Raw genomic sequence first — 24,219 nt, 5'->3', positions numbered from 1 at the left:
ATGATAGCGACTGGCATCACTCTCTTTTCATATAGATTACATAAACAGAGAATATTTGTTTTTGTTATGAATTAGATCATTTAAATGTACAAACCTAAACGATTATAAAGATATATTGCTCATGCCTGGGTGAATAGTAGTCGCTGAGTTTTGTTTAAGTTTATAGATGTGCTAAAAAAAAAAGCTCACTGTGATGGAGAGCCAGAAAGCACACCGTGTTTATTTTCTTTATTTTACAAAAGCACAATGTTTTATTTCGATTGTAATTGGACACATAAAAAAGTAGACATTTAAAAGTAATTTTTTCATATTTCTTAAGTCTGTATGACCATAAATAACGGAGTATTTTAAGTCTATTTTGCTGCTATGTGAAAAAAATCGAGCAAAACGCGCCAGTGCGTTTTCAGACCCCAGAGGGTTAAACTCCAACACAATTCTTGACCTACATTTTAAATGGCTAATTTAACAATTTATACATTTTTAAATTAAGCACTTACAGAAATTGTATGATTAAATACAAGTGATGGTAAAGGTCTGTAAAATATTGCCCTTTAAAATACCGTAAGTGAAAAATGTCTTTAACTCTGCTCCTGGGGACCCTCTGTCCGACAAGTTGTCTTTCCAACCTGCTCCAGCACTACTGGCCTGTGACTTTTCAAGTGATCATGAAGACCTTGATTTCCTGGTTCATGTGTGTTTGATTAGGGTTAGAGCTTGGGTCCCAAAGAGCAAGGTTGTGGACTTATGCTCTAACAGTTGGTTAAGGACCCCAAGAAGAAGTAATAATGACTAAACAAAAACATAACATTTGACAATAAAACTAATACAACGTAAGTACCTTCATTTTGATCAAGTGATTTCCCTTGCAGTTCATGTAGCTTTCCCATTCCCAGTGCAAGCAGCAACTTTGACATTTTTCCACTTTGTATAGTGGGCTCAGACAGTCGGTAGAATTGTCTATGAACTGATATGTCGTGTCCTAAAAAGTCAGCAAGCTGATCTAGTTCATTGTCCTTTAAAATTTGGCAAGTAGTTGCTGTTTCTTTGCGTAGATTAGTGGACTGTAAATAATCCGGTTTCTTCACATCACATTCAGCTGCAAGTCGTCTGAGACTTTGATGCCCTCTGTAGTATGTCAGGCAGTTTGGTACAGCGAATAAGTATTCGTTTTCATCTGGCACACCACATTCCTTTCTCTTCTCAATCATAAGATTGAGTGCAGTTGACATTTCAGCCAGCTAAGTTCCAAAACAAGCAAATATATTTATTAGAAAAAAAATCACACAAAGATAATAATAAAATGATAACATAATTATGATATAGAAATAGCAGTAAACTATAATAAACAATTAAGTTTATTATACAATTAAGTGTAATAAACACTATAATAATAAAAAAATAAAACACTAAACACACTGAATGTTTAGAGGGGAAAAGAAGAAAAACAATTAACTATTTTGGAATATTATGGTTTGTCTTTAATAATAAGAAAATGTAAGGAGAAAATAAAGAACTCAATGTTTTTAATTTGTAGACTCATATTTTTCTACGGCGCTTTTCAAGAATTTTTTTGACTTTATTTGACACCTTTTTGGATTTGGTTAACGCCTTAACCTTCCGCACGTTAAGTGGTGAGATCCGCCTTGGCCTCAGTCTAGCCTTGAGGCCCAGAGGAGTCAGGACCACCCTCAGCTTCTTCATGCCTTTGGTCTCCTCCCTTGTCACCTCTGCCGCCTCCATCTCTCCAGAGCCTGTCTGGGAACTGGCTGGGTCATCCTGTCAAAAAAAAAAAAATACATGGAGAACAATTTATCATTAGTCTGCAAATCAAGACAACATGTATGGATGTAGTCTCATTACATGATATCAGTTTACCTTTTCAGACCCCAGAGTGGACACCGCCGACTCCGTTAGGTGTTTTTCAGCATCCTCTGGGCTGGTGCTGGTCGACGTCACATCAGTCAAGTCTGGAGAAACTCGGTTGCAGGGCCGAGGTGCCTTTCTCAGGGGCCGCTTTCTCTTCTTGGGTAGTTCTGTCTCAGACGGTGACCTCTCCTCACCCTGCAGCGCTGCCTGGAACAATCTTCGATGTTCGACGGCCTGCTTCACTAACAGGTTTGTCACGTAATATTTATCGGCAGTACGGACATCGTGGCACATACATTTTGAAAGTTTGTGCCTGTTATCATCCCCGTGCGTGAACCTGACCTACAAACACAGAGGAAAAGAGGGAAAACAAAGGCAAATTGGTAAGATAAAACATTACACAGTGCTAACCAAAAATATGTGCTCATGTGAGAACACACTTACATGGCTGGCGATGGAGGTTCGTATGTCTGTGAATGTGGGGCATCCAGGGAGCTCCATTTCCTTCCATGCCTCCTGGAAATACCCATTTAAGTTTTTGCATGGGTTTGGTTTGGGGGTAAAAAAATAAAATAATTGGCATTCTCCCCGCCCGGCAGTTTGTCTTTGAGTATGAGTGGGTACAAAGTTTTTTGAGGATCAAAGTCCAGTAGGGCAATCTGCGCTGGTCCGAAGGCCTTATTGGTTTTGTGACTGCGGACCTGTTCACACACACAAAAAACAAAGGCAGTTAAGTCCACAGATCAGCAAAATTCACCATGGATTTAATGTAGTAACATTAACTGTAATAGAGTTCAAAAGGTGCAGCACACACATCCAAAAAAGTAAAACTGGGTGCTGGGCAGACGGGTAGTTGCAAAAGTAAACAATGAGTCCGCACACCAGAAAATGCTCCTAAGTGAATTTAATAGTTGCTCACCACGTGTTACGTTTCACCACTTCATCAGACAATGTCAGTGTACTGTATTTAACAGTAGCATTGAAGAAAGTAATTAGGCTACATGAACAAATACGAAAATAAAACAACATAGACTTCAGTGTATAAATTATACATTGATTATTATTAAAGCTACTACTTCTCAGTCAAGAGCAGTGAGTGATTTCCTCTGTGTTTTGTTGTTTTATTAACATTAAAGGGATAGTTCTCCCAAACATTTTAATTGTTATCATTTATTCTCTCAAGTTGTTTTAAACCCAAATAAGTTTCTTTCTTTTGTTGAAAATAAAAGTTATTTGGAAGAATGTGGCTAACCAAACAGTTGCTGTACTCCAGTGACTTCCATATGTTTTCCTACTATGGAAGTCAATGGGGACCACCAACTGTTTGGTTAGCCACATTCTTCCAAATAACTTTTATTTTCAACAGAAGAAAGAAATTAATACAGGTTTGGAACAACATTAGAGTGAGTAAATGACAGAATTTTTATTTTTGGGTGAACTATCTCTTTAAGGACAAGAGGCAGCTTGTTTACTAACTAGGCTACTGTCGCTTTAAGAGTTGCACGCGACGCGTCTAATATACACGCATTTGACAAGCAGATTTTCTCTCATTTTTTTCTGTTTGCTTTCACTTTAGACATAACCAACTTTGTTTATGTAAACCTTGTGTGTATTTGACAATATTAGCGCAATAAGACTCGAAAGATAACTTATAACGTAGTCCAGTAAACAGACGCTGTTAGACAGGCTTTTAGTGCCCGTGTGCTTCGGGTGTATGCGCTCAGAGAGCACACGTCAGCAGAACAGCGCATCAGCACGTGAATTACATGTTTAACCAGCAAGGCTTTAAAGCACATGCAAATAATGAACTTCTGTGAACTGCAGTGTCCCGTTCCTCTGCGTTAACATTTGATGTATGTTGAGACGGAGCTCGGCGCCAGAACTCCAACAGATAAAATGCACGATACTACGATATTTCTTCAAAAGCAGATCGTGGAGACATTTTAATCGTCCACAATCAAAAACCGTGATATCGCACATCCCTAATTTAAACCGTTCCATATGAAACCTTTATCATCATAATTGTTTTTTGCTGTATCGCACAGCCCTACGTCAAAGCGTGTTACCCTCGATTTCTGGTTTTATTCCTATAGAAAGCATAGAAACACCAAAGATGCTTTATTGTTATGCCTGGTTTCACAGACGAAGCTTAAACTAGTCTTAGACTAAAATGCTGAAATAAATTTGGCTGTGCCATTGTTTTGTCTTAAGATATACCAGAAGTAGTGTTTTTTTTCTTTTCTTAATTTTTTTGGTTTGGTAATTAAAGCTACTTTGTGATATTTGTCCAACTTAAAAGCCTTGAATTTAAGTTGGAGGATCCTGTGGCTACCCTGTATATAGCTGAACAACAAGGATTATCTTATTGTTTGAATAACGTGTTTGTATTGTGCCTCAGAGACAACACTATTGTCAAGTGTGTAACAGCATAATAAGAAATAACTTTATTTTTAGTAACAGTAATATGCCATTTTCATCAAGCTGTGCCCTTATTTCGAATATGCGATCTCAAGTGGTGAATGTGTATATACTTTCCATTTAATATCAGATGTGTTTAGTGGATGTATATTTTTAATGGTTCTAGTTCAATTATTCGATTAAATAAATTCTGGTAATCAGTAAATGTAATTATTAATATTTAATTTATACTAAAATGTATGTAAATATTTACTTACGACTAAATAATTATTAGCTACCTTTGAGAAACAATAATAAAAAAAAAGATTGTTCAGGGGAAGGTTTTAGATAAAAATGGATATAAATATCAATCTATTTGCTAAAGTTTTTGTTTGTTTAAATGAATTTGATTAATGTTATTAATTAAATGTTGCAGGCTAGGGAGTAAAATAAAATTTAGCAAGCACTTTACTAAACTTGTCTTTCTGTGTGTCTTTTTATGAATTTGTAGATGCCACGCGGAAAGGGTTTCCGTCGGTCCCAGGCGGCGAAGAGGAGGAATGCGGAGCGTCTTTCGCTCAGTTCTTTCTTGGACTTGGACGAGGTTGTGCCTCCTCTCAAAAAAAGGCATCACCCCACAGCTCTGTAACCCAGAGCCTTGACACAGAAAACTGTCCAAACTGCCGCGAGGCTCCAAATGCTTGCAAAAACTGCCGTAAGGCACCAAATGTTTGTCAAAACTCCTGCCGCAAGGCACCAAATACTTGTCATACTGGCCGCAAGGCTGCTGAAACTTGTCAAAGCTGGAGTGACATTAACAGTGATTTGCATGTCAATAACTCTGATCCTTTTCCACTGAAAGTCATACAGGGTTCCTTCCATCAAGGTGATTCCCGCTTTGGTTTCAACGGTGGCAGACAGTGTGCGGCAAACAGCATCACTGCAGTCATGATGAGTGTCCTGAAGGATGTGCGTACCTGGACAACAGAGGACCTGGATGCTGTTCTGTTGCATGGAGATAAGCTGTACACCTCAATGGACTTGCAGGGGAAGATCAATGATCGATCAAGGCGTGGTTATGTTGCTGTTCCAGAATTGCCAACCGTGCACACACTCTTCAACACAACATTTTCAATAAAGATGTCAGAATCTCTGAGTGGTGTTTTTGGTGTTGATCAATATGATGGATCATTGCGAGATGTGAGCATGTCTATAGAAGATGCACTTCAGAGGGCCCTGTTTCAGTCTGATGCATGTCTGTTAAACCTTGGTGGCTACATTTGTGCAGTTATAAAGGTGGGGTCAATATTTGTTGTAGTCGATTCCCATTCACGTGATGGTAAAGGTATGGTATCTAGTACAGGCACAAGTGTAGTAGTTTTTTATGATGACATTTACATGTTATTTAATCATGTTGTTAACCTTGGTATATTACTGAATGGTCAGGGGAAATTATTTGAAGTGACGGGTGTAACCGCAACAGTAATTGGTAAGGCCACATCTGCTGGCACAAGTTCAATTCAGTCTGGTCAACAATGCAAAATCACACAGGTTTCACCTACGAGCACCGCAGAGATTAAGTGTGACGGTGGTAAACAAACACGTGTAGGCAAACCGGCTGAAACGCCTCTAGATTCAAGTAAGAAAGATAAACGTGTGCAGACTAAGTCGGAAGTTACACATGTAAGCAAGTTGCATGACAGTTTATTGATGGGTGATGTTATTGGACCTACAGTAACTGCTGAAATAAGTTTCAAACCTTTAACAGCTGAGACAAGTTCATGTAAGTCTGGTAAAAAAAGCAGCGTCACACATGTTTCACCTACAAAAGCAGCAAAGCAGAGTAAGTGTGCCAGAGACCCTCTTAAACAAACACGTGCAGACAAACCAGCAACTATGTGCAAATCGGTTGAGAGCGGTGTGGATTCAAGTAAGAAAAATAAACGTGTGCAGAAAAAGTCAAAACTCCCACATATGAGCAAGTTAAACGATTTATTAATGGATGATGATGTCATTATTGGTCCTACAGTAAATACTGAGTTCAGTTTCAAACCTTTAACATCTGCAGATCAGGATGCTTTGTGTACACGCTTACAACTGACTAATGAAAGTGTTGCTGTTCAAGCCACAAATGTGTGCTCTATAGGAATACCGTGCAAAACGAAAAGCATTAACGGAGATGGTAACTGCTTGTTTAGATCAATAGCACATGCAGTATGCGGCAATCAAGAGAAACACCTGACAATCAGACGTGCAGTTGTGAAACATCTTGAAGCTAACAGTTCTAAATTTGTGAGATACTTAAGAGAAGAGTACAGATCAGTGAAAGATTATTTGACACAATCTAAAATGTATTTTTCTGGAACATGGGGAAGTCATCTGGAATTATTTGGTCTTGCTGACTTTTTAAAAACAAATGTAATGACCTTTAATGATGACAGATGGAATGCACACGCCCCTACTGAACAGTCATTTACAGATAATGCAATCTATTTGAAGCACTGCAATGGAAATCATTATGAAGTTGTTACATGTGTTAAACATAAAAATCAAGAAAATGTTTGTGCACAAGCAGTGGCGGTTCTAGAGGGGGGGCCGGGGGGGCCCGTGCCCCTGTGACAACAAGCTCGGCCCCCCTTGTGGCCCCCCTAAATGTGGAGTGTGAAATAATTTTTACAAAACTGTTTTTTTTGCTATCGTTGTTCGTTGTATGCGTATTATTTTTTTTTATTATTCTATCTTTGTGGATTTGCTTGTTCACGTGACAATTCGCATCACATTCGCGGGAATCGCGGCAGGATAACGTCTGTCTCCTGCACGCGAGAGAGGAGAGAAGGAGAAAGCTGGTAAATGTCAGTTCAGTTGCAAGTTCATTCTTTATGTGCGTATCGGGTGTGCGATGTGTATTGTCTATTATGATATTGTAATCAATGTTTTAATTGTATACGAGGCACCGTGAGCTGACATCGCATTTGTCTATCGTCCTTTCACGGCTGTGTGCGGTTCATAGGTAGGCTATGTCCCCAAATTAGTTTATGTCTTATATTTATATCATATTATGTTCTTATATTAGAATATCAGATCAGCAAGAGGGCCGTTTTCCCGTGCACAATTGCAACTGTGATATTGATGTTATACAACAGTTAAATTAACAATAAGTTAACATTGGGAGTTACTTTTTAGACACAATATTGTCAATATTGTTTGTTTTCCCTTTATTTCGCCGACTAGAATTTCAAAATGAAACCGTAGCAGAGTCTCAATGCAACAGACAGCGATGATTTATTGACTGAAATCCGCATTTTGAAGGAATCACTTGCTCCTTTCCCGAATGAATTAGCTGTTTGAACGAATCGGTTGAATGAATGACTCCCTCAACTCGCTCATTAAGACCGTGACTTGCCGCCGCCTACTGGCGGTTTTAGTTTTATATTTAAAGTACCCTTTAATTAGAAAATTACAATTAGAAATCATTTCATATTTAAATATTGATTTAAAAAAAAATCTCATAGCTTTATTTATGCAATTATAAATGGAGTGTAAATATATTAATCCCATTTCTGTGTCACCTCTAGACTGCACTGCAAAGATGGATTTTGATTAAATTATTTAATTTGACTGGTAACAGTGGTAATGTATAATTATTGTATAATTAAGTATTATTGTATAAATAAGTATAATTACTGTATAATTTGAATGTTAGTATTTGACATAAAAGGTGATTCATAACTCTAAATAAGTTTAGAAAGAATGTCCATATATAGGTGAAAATGCCCCTGGAAATCAATTTAAGGTGGCAAATTAAATTAATAAAAAATTATTTAAAAAATTAATTTCGGTCCCTGCTGTTAACTGACCACTGCATAGAATATTAAAAAATATGAATATCTTTGTGAGTCTGCTATCAACAACAGGCCTAAACCAGCCATGGCACCAGCACATAAACACAATCAGTAAAATATCATCTAATTATCAACAAAACATTGAAAATATCGAGATATATTTTTGTCGATATTGCACAATGCACACCCCTAATGTACGGTATGAATTTTGATTTCTTCAGGTCTTAAAAAGCCTTAAATTTGACTTTAAAAAGTGTGCAGGAACCCTGTAAACGGTTAGTAGTTACCTAGCAAGTCAGTTATTTTCAGTAAATGAATTATAAGCTTCTTGGTCCCCATTGCTTTTGCTCTATAGTTCTCACCAAAATGAAGAGAAAGAAGGACATCATGTCAATTACAGTTACTCTGACTAATACTGAATATGTAATGCAAATGTAAAAATATAATGGAAATGCAAATGCATTGTTGAATGATTATAAACATGGTATTTTGCCTGTTAATGCCTGCAGTGCAGTGCAGAAAATGATATGACAACAATAAGGTCTAAATGTAACTGGCCCCTCTAACAGTACAACTGGCCCCAGCTTGGCCCCCCCAGTTGAAATGGTCTAGAACCGCCACTGTGCACAAGCATGTAACGTTGAAGTGGACAATCAGAGAATAGTAAATCGTTATTTGCGAAAAAGGAAATTGAATGACACAGTTGAGAACTCTAAATGCAAAAGAGCACGCGAGGTATACCACAGCAACACCGATTTCAGGCAAAAAAAGATTAAGAATGCTAAAACGAAATACTGTGAAGACAGCGATTACAGAAAGAAAAAGTTTGACAACCTTAAAACTAAATATTGTGAAGACAGTGATTACAGACAGAAAAAGACTGACAACCTTAAAACTAAATATTGTGAAGACAGTGATTATAAAGAGAAAAAACGTGAACATTTTCGAAATAAATATAAAAACAATATTAATGTACGGCAGTCAAAACGTGAAAATTCAAAGATAAAGTATTCCACAAATGTTCATTTTCGAAAACTTGTTCGCCACTATTCTCAGACCAAGTATAAAAGCAATAAAGCATTTAGAGGAAGTGTATGTGAATATTCAAGAAATAAGTATCGCAAAAACTCTGCATTTAAGGCGAGCGTATGTGAATATTCAAGAAATAAGTATTGCAAAAACTCTGCATTTAAGGCGAGAGTATGTGAATATTCAAAGAATAAATATCGCAGAAACCTCTCATTTAAAGCTAGCGTGTGTAAATATTCAAAGATTAAGTATCACACAAACCCAGCCTTTAAAGCCACTGTTTGAGAATCTTCTAAAAGGAAATACCACAATGATGAAAACTTTCGTATAAGTAAAATAAATAAAAAATCGGAAATTTCTGCAAAACAGAAGGAGAGACAGAAAGACATTGATTTCGCTGTTAATCAGTTTCATCAAGAAGTCAGTACAGGTCCAGAATTTGTTTGCTGTGTTTGCCATCGTTTATTGTTCAGAAAACAGGTTGTTGAATGTAGAAAAGATTGCTATAAAATCAGAGGTCAACAAATTAATGATCTGGCAGAAAGATGCATAACACTAAAGTATTTACATGAATGCACTACTGAATGTGAGAACAGATGCCATTTATCAGCTAATCCGACATGTAAATTGTGGATTTACTATACATGCCATCGTAAAATCCTTGGTGGGAAATTGCCTGAAGAGAGTGTTGCCAACAACATGCATTTGGTGGACGTTCCAGAAGAACTAAAAGGTCTGAACTCTTTAGAAGAACATCTTATTGCACGCAATATTCCTTTTATGAAGTTGCTTTGTCTTCCCCGTGGAAAACAGAATGGCTGTCATGGACCTGTAGTGTGTGTTCCTGTTAATACCATAGATGTCTCAAGTATTCTCCCACGTAATGAATGTGATGACCACATGATAAGAATAAAACTGAAACGGAAATTAACATACAAAGGCCATTATGAATATAAATTTGTCAGCACTGATCATGTCAGACATGCGCTGTCTTATTTGATGAGACATAATAAGTGGTATAATAATGTGGAGTTTAATGAGCAGTGGGTAAACTCTTTGAATGCAACTGATGAATCAGACAAGGATGCTGAGGATTTTGAAATGGAGGAACAAGATGTTACAGATAAAAATGATGATGACAATGGAGCTGGAGATGACTGTTGATTTGGGTTCAGAAATAATTGATCAACATTTTCATGATGTACTAAATGTGTCTCCAGGTGAAGGTAACAGTCCTGTCAGGCTGCTAACTGCTAAAGACAATGAGGCAAAGTGTTTCCCTGTTCTCTATCCTACTGGTGGTCCAACATTTCATGATGAAAGACAGGAAAAAATCACATTGACACGATACCTAAATGCAAGATTACTAAATGCAGATGGACGTTTTGCACACAGCACAGACTTCATTTTTTATGCACAATATATATCAGAAGTTGATCAAATTGTGTCTAATGTATCAATTGCACTGAGGAAAGGTTGTGAAAAAAATAGTTTAAAGGTAACACAAGATATGCTAACAAACTCTGATTCCTTGCAAAGAATACTAAATTATGATGAAGGATATAAGTTCTTAAGACCAGTAAGAGGAACTCCTCCATATTGGATGTCTGCGCAAAAAGATCTGTTTGCCCTGATAAGACAACTAGGCATACCAACATTCTTTGCATCTTTTAGTTCTGCTGATATGAGATGGCCTGAAATGATGAGCACTATTATTAAACAAGAGGGGAAACAAAGAAATGTTGATGAGCTTGACTGGTCTGAAAAATGTGGACTCATAAGACGAAATCCTGTCACTGCAGCAAGAATGTTTGATCACAGATGGCATTGCTTTCTAAAAAATGTAATAATGTCACCAGCCCAGCCTATTGGCAAGATAAAAGACTACTTTTACCGTGTTGAATTTCAACAGCGTGGTTCTCCTCATGTTCACTGCCTATTCTGGGTGGAAGAAGCTCCAAAGCTGAATGATAATGATGCAGAAAATGGTTGTCTGGTTGCTGAGTTCATTGACACTTACATCACTTGTGAGACACCACCAGAAGCTGATACTGTACTTTACGAAACAGTGAACAGTGTTCAGAAGCACAGTACAAGACATTCAAAAACATGTCGGAAGAAAAATACAGTTTGTAGATTTAATTTTCCACGACCACCATCCAGTCGTACGTTTATTACAAGACAAACTAATGCAGACGAGTTGAAAGGAAAAGATGAAGATGACACAGCAAGTGCAATTATAAAGAAAGTCAAAACAGCTTTAAATTCTGATGTCAATTTTGATTCGGTTGATGCCTTTTTTTCATCTATTGGGATTAATCAAACTATCTTTGAAAAAGCATACAACAGGTGCACCAAAAAGAAAAGTATTGTCTTGAAAAGAAATCCAAAGGATGTTTGGGTAAACCAGTATAACAGAGATTTACTGCGTGCTTGGCAAGGGAACATGGATATTCAGTATGTCACAGATGCTTTTTCTGTAGTGGTCTATATAATCAGTTACATAACAAAAGCAGAACAAGAAATGGGACTGCTACTTCAGCGCACGCAAAACGAAGCGATGAATGGAAATGTTGATGCTAAAGCGTCATTAAAACAGTTGGGAAGTGTATATCTGCACAACAGAGAAGTTTCTGCTCAAGAGGCAGTGTACAGACTGACAGGCATGCATTTGAAGGAATGTTCTCGTAAAGTACAATTTATTCCAATAGGACAAAATCCAGTAAAGATGAGTTTGCCTTTGAATATTCTCCAAAACAAAGTGGAAAATGACCAGTCTGATGATGAAAGCAGTTTTTGGATGACAAGTTTCGTTGACAGGTACAAAAACAGACCAGAGAAAGAACCACTAGAAAATCTATGTCTTGCCAGTTTTTGTTCTGAGTACAGAGTTCTGACCAAATCAGAGGTTTCCTCACATAACAAAACAGGGGAAAATAAAATAATTCAACTCAATAATAACAATGGCCATGTCAAACGAAGGACACGAACAGAACCAGCAGTAGTGAGGTATCCAAGGTTTTCACCCACTAAAGATCCAGAAAAATATTATCATTCATTGCTGCAGCTTTTCTTACCATATCATGAAGACTGTGATCTGAAGCCGAGCGACTATAACACATATGAGGAGTTCTACAACAGTGGTGTAATAAAAAGTGGTTGTGAAGTCAAACAAGTGAAATCCATTGTTGATGGCAACAGAGAATTGTTTGAAAGGGAAAGTGACAAAATAGACAGAGCTAAACAGCTTTTAGAGCAAGATATGGATTTAGAAGATGCTTGGGCCCAGATTTGTCCTGAAACAGAAAAACAGCGCGATGAATGCATAGAACTGATGAAGGATAAACTATTGCCTGATGAAGATGACACTCAGGAACTTATTCCAGATCTTACAAGAAACCCTCAAACTGCGTGTACCATTGAAACGAACCACACTACAATGCCAAGAGATGATGCACTGCATTTACTGAGGTCACTAAATGAGGAACAATCTGCTGTGTTCTATAAAGTGCAAAAGTGGTGTCTACAGAAAATACTTGGACAAAACCCTGAACCATTTCGGTTATTTCTTACTGGTGGAGCAGGCACAGGAAAAAGTCATCTAATTAAGGCAATACAGTATGAGTCTTCCAGACTGTTATCTCAGCTGTCTGAAAACCCTGATGACATTACTGTACTTTTGACCGCGTCAACCGGAGTGGCTTCCTTCAACATCGGAGCTTCAACCATTCATAATAAATTTTTAATTGGTGCAAACGTCAGACTGCCATATCAGCCTCTCAGTGATGACAAAATAAATTCTTTACGGACAAAATTGGGTAATTTGCAAATTTTGATTATTGATGAAGTGTCTATGGTTGACCATCGTCTTTTGTCATATATTCACGGAAGGCTGCGACAAATAAAACAAACTGGTGACTACTCTCTCTTTGGAAAAGTGAACATTCTTGCAGTGGGAGATTATTTTCAGCTTCCGCCAGTTAAAGGAACGGCTCTCTATGCTGATGCAAAAGGAGTAAACCTATGGGAGAATAACTTTGAACTTGCTGAATTAACTAAAGTTGTTCGACAACAAGATCCAAGTTTTGCTGAAATGTTAAATCGGCTCAGAGTACGCAAGAAAGATGAACCTCTTACCAGTACTGACATTGCTATGTTGAAAAACTGTGAAACAGGGGAAAATTGTAATGATCTTCACATATTTGCTACGAATGCCGAAGTTGATAAATACAATATTGAAAGACTTCATGAATGTTGCCCAGACGCAATCAGTATACATGCTCAAGATTATGTGAAAAATTCAAAAACTGGACGAATGGAACGTAAAGTTGGATTTCATAGGAACATTTTCAATTCATGTTTGTCTGCATGTATTTCCTTGGGTATTGGAGCAAAGGTTATGTTAAAAAAAAACATTGATGTTACAGACGGTTTAGTGAACGGAGCCTTTGGGACAGTGCTTCATGTCAGTGAAAGTCAAAACACTGATGATGATTTCCCATCAGCCATTCATGTGGAGTTTGATAATCCAAATGTCGGTAAAATTCAGAGATCTAAAACACACCAGAGATTTTCACAAAATTCAACAGTAATTGAAGTACAAGAAGACCAAGTCACAAATGATGGTGGTATTAGGCGTCAGTTTCCTCTCAGATTAGCATGGGCATGTACAGTTCACAAAGTGCAAGGACTCACAGTAGATAAAGCTGTTGTATCACTTAAGAAAATCTTTACAGCAGGGCAAGCATATGTTGCATTGAGCCGTGTAAGATCTCTCAGTGGGTTAATAATTGAGGACTTTAAAGAGTCGGCTATATTTTGTAATGACAAAATTGAGTTGGCCTTGAAAGATATGCCAAAATTCCCTTTGGAAGAGTACAGTTCCACTAAATCCCTTGGTACATTCAGAATAGCTCTGCTTAATGTACAAAGTCTGAAAGCTCACTTTCAGGATGTTATTGCGCATAAAGCTCTAATGAATGCTGATTGTATTTGTTTGACAGAAACATGGCTAAATGCGGAGGACAAAGCACAAGAACCACAAATACCAGAATTTGTGTTCAAGCACAACCCAAGAGCTAAGTGTTATGACAACAGTACTGCTGTTTTTAATGAAATAAAACATCAGAGAGGTGGTGGAGTTGGAATATATTGTTCTGACAAAATTGAGTGTAACATCTTTACTCCTGAGAACTGGAACTTAGAATGTTTATACTTTACAGTTCCACATGTCAATTTGACTGCTGTGCTCTCTTGTATAGACCCAACTCATATAAAACTGACATGTTTCGACAACAGCTATTACAGGTTCTTGAAGAGGTGGAAAAGCATCCAGGAAAGAAAGTAATCATGGGAGACTTCAATGAAGACATCTTTACTTCATCATCAGTGGTGAAATTAATGGAAACCCACGGATACAGTCAACATGTTCAAAATCCAACCACGGAAAAAGGTACATTAATAGATCACGTTTATACGAAAGATATGGAAGATATAACTGTTGACGTCGTGCAAACGTACTATAGTTTTCATCAGGCAATACTCATTTCACTGTGATCAAATGTGTGGTAAAGATTCCGCCTGCCATTGGGGGAGGGGGAGGGTAGGGAGGCAAGAGACAAGGCGGCTCCCTGGGGGGAGGGAAGGTACTGGAGACCAAGTTGGCTGGCACAGGGGTTGATTGGCACAGGGTTCATTTTTAAATGTTTTTAAGTTTTCATCAAACTACTGAATGTCTTTTTTATTATGGTTAAGACTAACTTTTTACCCTTTTTTGATGTTCCATCGATATAAATTTCTCATTTGTCAAGCTCCTTCTCCAGAATAGAAACTCTGATTCACCATTACCATGGTCACCATGGTGTGTAAATTATCACTAAATGTTTATAGAGCAAATATTTAAATAAGCCATTGCCACTGTTGACAATATGATCATCCCAAGGTTATCTAGATTCACCAACGCATTTGGGGCAAGGAGTCAAGTCACAAGGCCACTCCAAAATTGTTTAACTTGTTTTATTTTTTAGATGTTTGTTTTAAGGTTTAAAAGTGTGCCAATCAACCCCGTAATACATAGCTAGTGGATTTTGAGTAGGGCATGTTGCAGGAATTGCGGCATAACATCATGGTAGTAATAGCAAATAATGTTTATTTATATACTTTACATTTACAAGACTGGACTCCTGAAATTGCACAGCAGTTGTCTAAAAATGGCAATTATTTTGTTGTGACGTTTATTGTTAAATCAGTACAATGGGTAATTTGTATATTTAATATTTATATATATTGTATATTTTTTATAGAATATTTTTATTGTTTTTTGTTTGCTTTTGTTTTTGCAAGATTATTTAAAAGTTTTATTTAAAATTGTGTCAGTCAACCCAGGTCTCCTTTTTTTTTCTTTATACTTCTCACTAAAAGTTAATTAAATTTATTAAGCTTGTATTAAGATTTAATTAGAAAATTTTGGGTATTATGCAAAACCACACTCATTAGTGTTATCACTTTATAGCATGGTTGTAGCTTGAGATTTTGACTATGGGGCCAGACCATCATATAAGGTATTCAAGTCTGTAGGATTCAAATTACATATTTACTTTTACATTTTAGTAGTAGGCTACTAAGAATAGTAAAACATTTTTAAATAACAGTCTTTTTTACATCAGTTCTGAACAGAGATTCAGAATGGCTTTCTCACAAGCTATGTCCATACTGTAAAGTTGCATTTGGTGATTTTTTTTCTTCAGTTTGCAAGTAGAACCACTTCCTGCAGTAGTCATTTTTTATTTTCAAAAATTCTGTAAAAAAAGAAAAAAAAAAAGAATCCATGTCAGATAATTTTACATCAAATTCAAATATTTTTCCTGAACTAGATAAAGTGCTTTTGTTCAATATTGCCATTACACAGCAAATTTTATGCTGAGTACTTTCTTTCCTTCACTATCATGTAATACCATTATACATTTTGTGTACAGCTGATTTTATGTATTAATTTAAGTAAATTATGGTTTTTAAAAAAAGTAAGATGCCAAAAACTGTAGTGTTACTTCCACATTCTGTAGCTGAAACCTTTCTCAAGCCACAATCTGGAGCTTATGGACAATTTAACTCAATTTCCATTCAAAAATTGTACCATCTTATTGTTCATCTGAATTAAACAACCGACCTCTACTCCTGTTAAAAAAGAACATTTCATCTCTTACCATCACACAACCAACAACACAGGGAAAGAAAAAAAAGTTGAACAAAGAATCATCTTTACAGATAACTGATGTGAGTATGTTTATTATTTATTAAATGCTGTTTTGAATGTGCTTTTCATAACCATATTATTCATACATTCTCTTAATATTGCATAAAACTACACCAAACAACAACATTTTGTTTTATTGTTTTGTAGGACTATGAGGACACTACCATCATCGTCTGGTTTAAAACAACTGACCATCTGTTCATCGATTTGAGAAAGAAAAAAAAAACACTTCATTTGATGCACAACAGACAATAGACTACACTTCAATAAAACTATGGTCCTAAATACAGACTTCATGTGAGTATATATAGTTTTTTTTGTATATTCAGAATTTTTTTAAGTTACAACATAATTGAAAAATATATTTTTGTGTTATGTTTGTAGGAATACTATGAGGACATTTCAAAATCAAAAAGGATAATACTTGCATACTTCCATTCACAGCAGAAACTGTTCACAACAGGACAATAGTACCAGAAATAACTAATTTCATTGCATTTTGTTTTACAATGTGAATACAACGTATATTCAATGCCTTATAAAATTTTTTTTTTTTTTGGGAGTATACTTGTTACTGCAATGTGAACAAAATGATATTGCACTTACAAGTGTACCTACCATGTAGTGACAACTCCCATATGTTGGTTTTGCATAATAGCCAAGGCTCAAAAGTAGGACTGAAAACTTGCTGGTTCAAGCTTAAGTCAAAAGGAGCCACTAGACATCAACATTATATGTCTTGTTCTGTTTCTGTTTTAGGACTCCTATTTGAATGTTCATTTTGTTCAAATTTTCCTGTGTTTACATACTGTTTTCAGAGTTACATGTTATAGTGTTCTTATTTTGTTTCCTTGGTTAAACATTATGCTTACTTGTGTCTATTTTTTTTTCTTTCGTTATTGTCTATATTCAAACTCCTCTGTTTCTTCATTTAATTGGTAGCGATTATTTTAGTTTGCTAAGTTGTTTGGTTTTGATTTCTGTTGACTTGGCTCCACCTAAGCTGCTCACTCCATTGGCTCTACTATATGGCCTGTCGTCCCTCTGGTTTAACATATCCCTCATCATTCAGACTTTGTCCTGGTCTGAGATCTTCCTGGTTCCACAACAGACTTCCAGGCCTACTGCTATGCCTGCATCGTCCAATAATTCAGCTCCACCGGGGACCTTCATCCCTCCAGCTGCACCTTCATCCTCATTCCCACCGGCTTCACCTTGTCCTCCACATCTTCCGTCTTCACTTGGCCCACTGGTCCACTGGTATCACACAGGTTCTCCAATCCTCTAACTCCAGCAAGGTAACCCACTCTGTCATTCTTACTGAAAAACATCTTTAAAATGACTTGATCTGAGCATATTTAGTATTTATAATTGCTGTTTTGCATATATTAGTAATTTGAATACTATTTGTTTAACATTGTATAAAACTGCAATAAACAACAAAATGTTGTTTTATTGTGTTGTAGGACTATGACATCATCTGTCACATTCTAGTTAAAACAACAGACTCTGCCTGCACCCTCCAATAATTTGGCTCCTGTAGTCCATCCCTCCAGCTCCACCATCTTTTTCACTCCCACCAGCTCTACCTCAATCTGCAGATCTTCTACGTCCACCTTGGTCCTCCAGTCAAGTGGTATCACCTTGGTTCTCCAGCCTTCCTGACTTTGCCTTGGTCTTCCATATGATCTGCACTGGTCTGCACACTCTAAAAAATGCTGGGTTATTTTTAAACCCAACTGCTGGGTTGAGCATTTTGACTATGTTTCTGGGTTATTTTCTCCGTAATCAGCTGACAATGACCCAGCATTTGGGTTTGTTTTGGAAACTTTGACCCAGCGCTTACCTCTTCGCGCACTTTTGTCCTCACTGTTCAAATCACAACGTTAACAGAAGGACGAGAGGTTCAAGCAGGAGTGACCGTAAAGGTGAGTAATACTGTTTTATTAAAACTATCCTAACGTTAAGTAGTCAACAAAGTCAGAAAGTCAATAAGAAGTTATGTTCAAATTATCTATGAATTATTGACCACAGACCCTTACATTATTTAACACGAATGCTGTATTTTTTTTGCGTCTGTCGAACTAGCAACCGTTAGGCTAATGTTAATGTTACACAGACATAACATACATTATTTTTACACGGTCTGTCATCAATTATTCCACTTATAACACGGTCAAGATGTCTAAATACAGTTGTTGGTGTTTTATCTCCAGAAATGTTGCGGGTTTCTTGTACTTGAAACTGACTCGGTGGTGTTGGATGCAGTGTAACGTCACTGGCTAGTGCCTATGCTAAACAAGGTATAAGTCTACCTACTATTTATCTGTTATTGTTAGTCATTTTCGAAAAGTAGCTTTACATAAAATATTTTATCATGTTGCAGTATGTGTTCACTGTGTTTGGGTGCATGCGCCTTAGTTCAATTTGGCTATAAAGCAGCTCTGCAGATAACAGTGATGTCACCGTCCAGCTCAGTAAAGTTACAATTCTCATCAAAAACTGTCATTGTTCAGCTGAAGTCAGTTCAGTGTTGCTTCAGTTCTGTTCAAAAACTGTGTAAATATAATAAATTATGAAGTAGTTACTGTAGTTCAATTTGGTCTTAAAGTGGTTGTGAAAAAAAGTCATTTAGTTCAGTTTTCATCTGATATTGTCAGTGCAATCAAATAATATTGATGAATATTAAGTGGCCCCAAGTAAGCAAGCCAGAGGCAACAGTGTCAAGGAACCCAAACTCCATCAGGTGACAGAATGGAGAGAGAAAAAAACCTTAGAAGAAAACAGGCTTATGTATTAAAGAATACAATTTATTATTTTGGTTTGTCATGCAATTTGGTACACAATCATTTAAATAATTAGGATGATCATTGAATCATGCATTTTTAAAAAACTGCCAGGAAGAATAAACTAACAACATTTATTTATTTTTATGAAAGAAACTGCTCCTTTTAGGGCTCATTGGATTCGTGAGAATGGCTCCAAACCAATATCTGAAATTTTATCAGAGTTCCCTCATCTCATGGACATCCCAGGCATGGTAAATATAATCTAAACTCAATATCTTCTTAACTCTCTCTCATTTAAAGGATATTATTTTTATTTATAATTAATTAACATTAATTATGATAAAATGCTAGCCTCACATTCAGCAATAAAAAAAAAAAAAAGACAAAAATATAAATGACTTTTTTTTCTCCCAAAAAGAGATGTCTCAGGACTTCAGTATCCTTCACCCTGATGCTGCAGACAAAATGTGCTTATCCTGGTTGCCTGTCTTTGCTGACAAGATCCTGGCCTTTGCTAAAAGAGATGGACAACATGGATGTCCTCGATAATTTAGACATGTCTGCAGGTTAGGAGAAATGTTACAATTAAAAACGGAAGAAATTATTGCATTTAAAGGGGTCATGAATTGCCTTTTTTTATAATGTTCCCTGAGGTTCTTTTATAGTGTTAGTAAGCACATCATTGGAAAACTTAGCAGATATCTATATGTATTTTTATTCCAAGTGATCCTGTTGTACAATCACTCCCTTCACTTATGTGCCTGTGGGCACAAAGAGGCTATGATCTGTTTCTGTGCAGGCAGTCTTGCACTGATGTAGTGGGTGGTGATGGCACAGTGGATAAGACACATGCCTTTGGTGTGAGAGACCCGGGTTCGAATCCACTGTGAGCCACCACTGTGTCCCTGAGCAAGACACTTAACCCCTAGTTGCTCCAGTGCGACCTCTGACATATATAGCAATTGTAAGTCGCTTTGGATAAAAGCGTCAGCTAAATGTAAATGTAAATGTTCCATTGCGTAAAAAACAATAAGAAGTAGAAAATTTGTCTTTTTTTTGGCAGCGTAGTAAAAGTTGTTTTATGTTTTTTTATAGTACAATGACCTCTTGTATGACAAAAGATCAGGGAAAATTGTATTTCTCAGTTCATGACCCCTTTAAAAGTACTTGCCCCTTTCTTGGTTTAACGCAGTGGTTATCAAATGTCCTGGGACGCCCCACCATTTTGAGGTCTCCCTCATCAGACACACCCAATTTTTAAGTCTTGCAGTCGGTACTAATGAGCTCATGAGTTGGTTCACCCCAAAATGAAAATTCTGTCAGTAATTAATTACTCACCCTCATGTTGTTCCAACCCAGTAAGACTTTCGTTCATCTTTGGAACACAAATTAAGATATTTTTGATGAGGTGAATGGGGTCAACTAAATCAGGCGTGTTAGATGAGGGACAGATACAAAATGTGCAGTGGTATGGGGTCCCCAGGACCAGTTTGAGAAGCACTGCTTTAAGGTATAGTTCACACAAAAAAAAATTCTGTCGTCATTTACTCACCCTTATGTTATTACAAACCTGAATGACTTTCTTCTCCTGAACACAAAAGAATATATTTTGAAGAATGTTGGTAACAAAACAGTTAACAGTAGCCATTGACTTTTATAGTACTTTTTTCCTATTATGGAAGTCAGTGGCTACCGTCAACTGTCTGGTTAGTGTCATTCTTTAAAATGTCTTTTTGTGTTCAGTCAAAGAAAGAAACTTGTACAGGTTTGGAACAACATGAGGTGACTAAATTTGACATGAGGGCTAGTATATTTGCTTTTTAAGGTGAACTATCTCTTTAATAACACTAAATGTTTTCAGATTACCAGAGTACATATTTAACTGTTACATATTTAAGCTAATTTCAATCATTCTAAGTTGACCTTAGTTAGAAATGCACTTTGCTTATTTTAAAAGCTGATGAACTAACAAGTTCTAATTTGCCATTTATCTCTACTTAGATTCCAAAGGCATACTAGCACTTAAAACCTTGTTTGTCATTCTTCCCCGCCTGTGTACAAGATTGGCCACAAAACCTTTCGGCCAACTATTCAAGAGGCAAGAACCTCATTCATTGACGTACAACCTGTAAGTAAAACAACAGGGGACAACAGAGCAGGCTCATTTCTTTACACCTGTTTGTGTATAAATCGATAAATCGATAAATCGTTAAATCGTGATCATGGTTATTGCTGCTTGGATCTGACACGAATTTCATTTTCTCTCAACTCTTTAAGTTAATTAAAGACGTTATTTAACTAATTTAAGACTGCTCTTGTGAAAACCTAAGACACACAATTATCTGTGTCTGATATTGTCATTTCCTCATTTAGTCTGGAACCAACATGGTGCTTTACCTGGAAAGGCAGAAAGAAGCAAAACCCTTCCCCTTTGTCTTGGAGCTTGGAATGGCTGGACAGTTTTTTGTGGTGGTGAATGGGGAAGCTCTGGAACCTATGACTCTCCTCAAGGCTGTGGATGTTTGTTTCAAGGCATTTTATTGCTTTGACATTCACTATACGAAACAATGTGCCCCTGTTTGGGAATTTTTGCAGCAAGTAGGCTAGTTTATGGAATGCCCGGGACAGAAAATTCAAGCATCCGGTTTTTGCGGGCGTCCATTTTTCCTGCAGGGAGACTAAATGATAGCCATTAGTTTAATTGAGCAATATATGTAAATTTTTCTTTCATTTTTGTTTTAATTTTTTTGTGAAGAGATCCTTAATATAGCTATTTATTAATCTTTAACTTAGTGTGAATACACTGCCTGGTACACAAAACTCAAGTATACCGTTTTCACATGTCTCCCATTTTTGCTGCACAGGACTAATTGATTGCTTATTTAAATGAATTACAAGTATTTAAATATGTTTTATTTTATTGTATCTTTTTTGTGTGAAGAGAATCTTTAGCTATTTTATACAGTTTATATGCAGAGTTTTTATGTGCCTCCCATTTTTGCTGCACAAGACTAATTGATTGCTTATTTAAATGAATTAAAATGTACTTATGGGTTTTTTAATGTATTTTTTTGTGAAGATGATCTTTAGCTATAGGCTATTTTACAGTTTATAAAGTTTTTATGTTTTTATTTTGCTACTCAGGACTAAATGATTGCAATGCATATTGTTTGTTTCGAATTTTTTGAATCTTACCATTTTAGAATCTATTAACATGGCAACATTTTAGCACAAATGATTTTTGTGGGCCTCCGTGTATGCTGCAGATGACTAATTGTTGATTAAACATGAATGTATTTATGATTATATAAATTTTCCTGGAATAAACACTTTAACTGAACCAATAAACAGTAGTGTTATTATTGTTATTAATATTATTTTTGTTATTAGTATTTTTATTATTATCTAAAATTAATAACCTGTAACAAGGGGTTGTTTGACCCAGCACTGATTAAAAAAACAACCCAGCAAATGGGTTAATCTATACAAACCCAACCTGCTGGGTCAAAATAACCCAACATGTGTTCTGTCCAATATTTACCCAGCGCTGGGTTGCCAAATAATCCAAATTGGGTTGTTTTTAACCCAGCATTTTGCGCACCACCTCCACCATGAGCCTCTATTCCTGCGCCTCCATCAAGGCATCCCACTATGCCATTACTGCCGTGGCAAGCTCCATTGATTTTACATTAGTCTTTCCTGCACTGCACACCCATGAGCTCTTCCTCCATTAGTTGTGTGGTGTCTTCCTCGGTCTGCTCCACCTTAGTCTCTTCTCTCCACCACCATACTGTTGTTGTGATGTATTTAGGCATGATGAGCTGCCTTTCAGAAGTGCATGTTTTGTCATATTCTGGTTCTGTTCTAGGACTCGTATTTTGATTTAAAAAAATAAAATCAATAGTTTCTGAGTTTATACTTATGTTTAAACTTATGTTATGTTTTTCTGAGGTGCCTATGTTTCTAGTGTGTTGTCATTTGTTTCATTGGTTGCCTATTATGCTCACCTGTGTCTGGTGAATTCATTGTTATTTCTATGCATTTATACTCATTTGGATTGATAATACAAATGTATGTATTTTCATTATTATATTGATTTAATTAATTAAATACAGAAATGCTACTTATTGTCAATACATACTAAGAATTCTGTCATTATTTTTATTATAATTGATGCAACAGTAGCCTACAGTATTGTCCAGTTTTGGAACAAAATAGTAGGCTACATATTTTGTAAATGAAAAAAGTTTCAACAAAACCCACAGCATGACTGTAGCACACATAAGTGTTTCGCGAACATATAAGGCTTTGATTGAATCCTGGATTTAATAATTTCATAAACCATTCATAAATACAGGGATTTGCTTCGTTACTAAATTAATAAATTACTTAATAATATAGACAGTGATTTACCGCCACCTACTGTTTTTAGTTTACAGTAATACTTAAATCATACATTGCATATTTCTCTATTGAATTTTCTATATATGTATATAATTACTAGTGCTGTGCGTTAAACGCGTTATTAACGGCGTTAACGCAAACACATTTTAACGGCGTCAATTTTTTTATCGCAAATTAACGCTCTTTTTGGCCAAGCAAACTTTGTATTTTTATCAAATGCTGTTGCAACAACTAGTAACGTTAGAACAACTACAACATCACACCGGATAGCTAGACCGGAAACAAAACAACAGGCACGCCGCACGTACTTGTTTGGGCTTGCGCGCCGGCCAAAGAGTAGTAGGCTAACGTTACGTTTTGAGTGGATGGCGCGAGCACGAGACGCCGATCTAGAGACGTGCACTCTCAACGCAATAGAGTGCGGCGCGGGACTAGATTTGATGGCCGTGTGCGAGGGCGGGCTCGAGCGGTAATGCACTCACTCTGTGTGCGGATACGGGAGAATAAAAAGATTCGCGGGACTCCCGCAAACTAGAAATATCTATGAATAAAACATAAAAACTAATACATTTTTATTCATATGTTGCAGAAAAGCAACAAGAACAACTAAAACTAAATAGAAACAATTTACAGGCCAGAG

At 36.6% G+C, this 24,219-nt stretch overlaps 1 protein-coding gene and 1 long non-coding RNA gene across 2 annotated transcripts; one reads left to right on the top strand and one right to left on the bottom strand.

Moving 5' to 3' along the window:
• Window positions 1–1,536: 1,536 nt before the first annotated feature.
• LOC143726029 (uncharacterized) lies at window positions 1,537–2,431 on the bottom strand. Its single transcript, XM_077219015.1, has 3 exons — window positions 2,311–2,431; window positions 1,876–2,203; window positions 1,537–1,776 (listed from the first exon to the last, which is right to left on the bottom strand). The coding sequence occupies exons 1-3, from the start codon at window positions 2,394–2,396 to the stop codon at window positions 1,537–1,539; spliced, it is 654 nt and encodes a 217-aa protein (XP_077075130.1). The 5' UTR covers window positions 2,397–2,431.
• Window positions 2,432–19,317: 16,886 nt separating this feature from the next.
• Window positions 19,318–22,523, top strand: LOC143725711 (uncharacterized). Its single transcript, XR_013198309.1, has 4 exons — window positions 19,318–19,426; window positions 19,596–19,741; window positions 21,177–21,303; window positions 21,549–22,523. It is a non-coding gene; the product is annotated as an uncharacterized LOC143725711 (long non-coding RNA).
• The last annotated feature ends 1,696 nt before the right edge of the window (window positions 22,524–24,219 follow it).

Source organism: Siphateles boraxobius, unplaced genomic scaffold (assembly GCF_051911475.1).
Source record: "Siphateles boraxobius isolate OS27281-9 unplaced genomic scaffold, OSU_SipBor_1 77, whole genome shotgun sequence".
Classification (NCBI taxonomy): Eukaryota; Metazoa; Chordata; class Actinopteri; order Cypriniformes; family Leuciscidae; genus Siphateles; species Siphateles boraxobius.
Note: the sequence above shows the minus strand (reverse complement) of the source record. Positions and strands in the feature narration are given on the sequence as shown.